Below are 2,500 nucleotides of genomic sequence, written 5' to 3' on the forward strand. Positions count from 1 at the left end.
ATCAGGTGTGTGTGTGTGTGTGGAGAGAGAGCCTTCAGCCCAGCCACAGCCCCAAGCTACCCCCCATCAGGTGTGTGTGTGTGTGTGGAGAGAGAGCCTTCAGCCCAGCCACAGCCCCAAGCTACCCCCCATCAGGTGTGTGTGTGTGTGTGGAGAGAGAGCCTTCAGCCCAGCCACAGCCCCAAGCTACCCCCCATCAGGTGTGTGTGTGTGGAGAGAGAGCCTTCAGCTCAGCCACAGCCCCAAGCTAGGTGTGTGTGTGTGTGTGTGTGTGTGTGGAGAGAGCTTTCAGCGGCAGGCCCAAGCTAACCCCCATCAGATACCTGTGTGTGTAGAGAGAGAGAGAGAGAGCGCTTCCAGCGTAGCTGCATGCCCAAGCTAACTCCCATCAGGTACCTGTGTGTGTGTGTGTGTGTGTGAAGGTGTGTGGTGTAGGTGTGAGTGTGTGGAGTGTCTGTGTGTGTGTGGAGTGTGTGTGTGTGGAGTGTGTGTGTGTGTGCGCACATGTTAACATGGCTGTGTTGTCCTCCAGGTCTCAGACATTTGACAGTGATCGATCATTTGAGAGGACCGACAGTATTGGCTCCAGAAGTGTAAGAATACTATAGACTACACACACGCGCACACACACACACACACAAACATGCTCCACACACTCACACCTACACCACACACCTTCACACACACACACACACACATCTACACACAGACACACACCCCCATACATAAAGTACAGAGATGCTCAACTCTCATCATCATCGGTCTCTTCTCTCCTGCAGAGTTTCATTAAGCACAACAAGACATTCCACAAGATCTTCCCTGATCTACCGGACTCTGAAGACCTGCTCCACGGTGAGCTGTGTGTGTGTGTGTGTGTGCGTGCGTGTGTCAGGTCAGGTCAGCAGGTGTCAGCCTTTATTTGTTTGCCTATCTCCTAATGCAAACAACAAGCCTATAACTCTTTGTGTGTGTGTGTGTGTGTGTGTGTGTGTGGACACAGAGAGAGAAGTGTCACCTCTGCCCACAGATCAAACACTAATTTGAATGTGGCCTTTGGCTCACTTAATGTATGAGAAGGGTGTGCTTGGATGGAAGATACTGAAGGTGTGTGTGTGTTCTTGAGAAATTAAACTGATAATTGTGTGTGTGTTTGCGTGCGTGTGTGTGTGTCTGAGTTTGCTGCACGAGTCTGACGTCAGCGCTTCATCTGGCAGTGCTGCTGCTGAAGCCTTGTGTAACCCGTCTTTTGTTTCCTTCTCTTTTTACCTCACTCTCTCCCTCTCTCTCTCTTTCTCTCTCTCTCTTTCAATTCAATTCAATTCAAATTAGCTTTATTGGCATGACAAAGAAACATTGTGTTGCCAAAGCTTACACATGTGATGTAACTGTACACATTCAAATAATAATACTAATACTAATAACAATAATACATATAATAATAATATATATGTAAAAACATACTAAAATAAAATAAAATAGATAAAAATAAAAGTGTCTATTAATTAGGCAAAATAATACTGTGGAATGAAGGAGGGAAAAGGACTCACTTTCTCAGTTTTTGAAACTCTGTCAGGAATTCTACTGCTATCCTTTCACAATTGTGCCCTCCCAACAAATAAGGAAGCTTATCTTCATTTGATAGCATGGGGAATTGGGGAGCAATTTTGGCAATGTTGTCATAGATGTTATTCCTGAACAGGGTGTAATTTTTGCTCTCTCTCTCTCTCTCTCTCTCGCTCAATAAAGCTTTATTGGCATGAACGTTTCAGGAACATTATTGTCAAAGCTCAATTACATGTGAATGAAAAATAAATAAATATTTAACTCTCTCTCTCTCTGTGTGTACAGCCTATATCTGTGCCCTGCAGAAGGAGGTTCCGTATCATGGCCGTCTCTATATATCTGAAAACCATATCTGCTTCCATTCCTCTGTGCTGCTTAAAGCCACCAAGGTAATGCACACACACACATTTCACACAATCAGCACACACACACACACACACACACCGATATATCTCACACAATCAGCGAACACACACACACACTCACACGTACATACACACACACTCACACCTCTCACATAACCAGCCAACACACACACAAAACCAGCCACACAAATTCGCCTCAAAAAAACAAACATGCACTCTGTTAAGTGTAATGCATGTGTAGTGGTTTTGTGTGCCTAATGTGTGTGTGTGTGTGTGTGTGTGTGTGTGTGTGTGTGTGTGTGCGTGCGTGCGCAGGTGGTTATTCCTGTATCCAGTGTAACTGTGTTGAAGAAGCAGAACATGGCTCTACTGGTGCCAAATGCCTTGTCCATACGCACTACTGAGGGGGAGAAGGTAAAACACACACACACACACACACACACACACACATGCACGTCTCCCACATGACTGCCCTGTTGATATGCACTGCACACACACCAAGATTGCTTGACTATCGCAACTCCAACACACAAACACACATACTGTATACTGTCATAGAGCAGAGTCCATCC

At 45.6% G+C, this 2,500-nt stretch overlaps 1 protein-coding gene across 1 annotated transcript in view; it reads left to right on the forward strand.

The window, feature by feature from the left end:
* The window catches only part of si:zfos-943e10.1 (GRAM domain-containing protein 2B), a 15,420-nt gene that overhangs the window by 7,340 nt on the left and 5,580 nt on the right, over nucleotides 1-2,500 (forward strand). The window contains exons 3-6 of the mRNA XM_062556089.1: nucleotides 533-593; nucleotides 780-852; nucleotides 1,849-1,952; nucleotides 2,244-2,342. Of these exons, the coding sequence (XP_062412073.1) occupies nucleotides 533-593; nucleotides 780-852; nucleotides 1,849-1,952; nucleotides 2,244-2,342 (337 nt within the window). The remainder of the gene's footprint in view (nucleotides 1-532; nucleotides 594-779; nucleotides 853-1,848; nucleotides 1,953-2,243; nucleotides 2,343-2,500) is intronic.

The sequence above is a fragment of the Sardina pilchardus genome, chromosome 15 (assembly GCF_963854185.1).
Source record: "Sardina pilchardus chromosome 15, fSarPil1.1, whole genome shotgun sequence".
Classification (NCBI taxonomy): Eukaryota; Metazoa; Chordata; class Actinopteri; order Clupeiformes; family Clupeidae; genus Sardina; species Sardina pilchardus.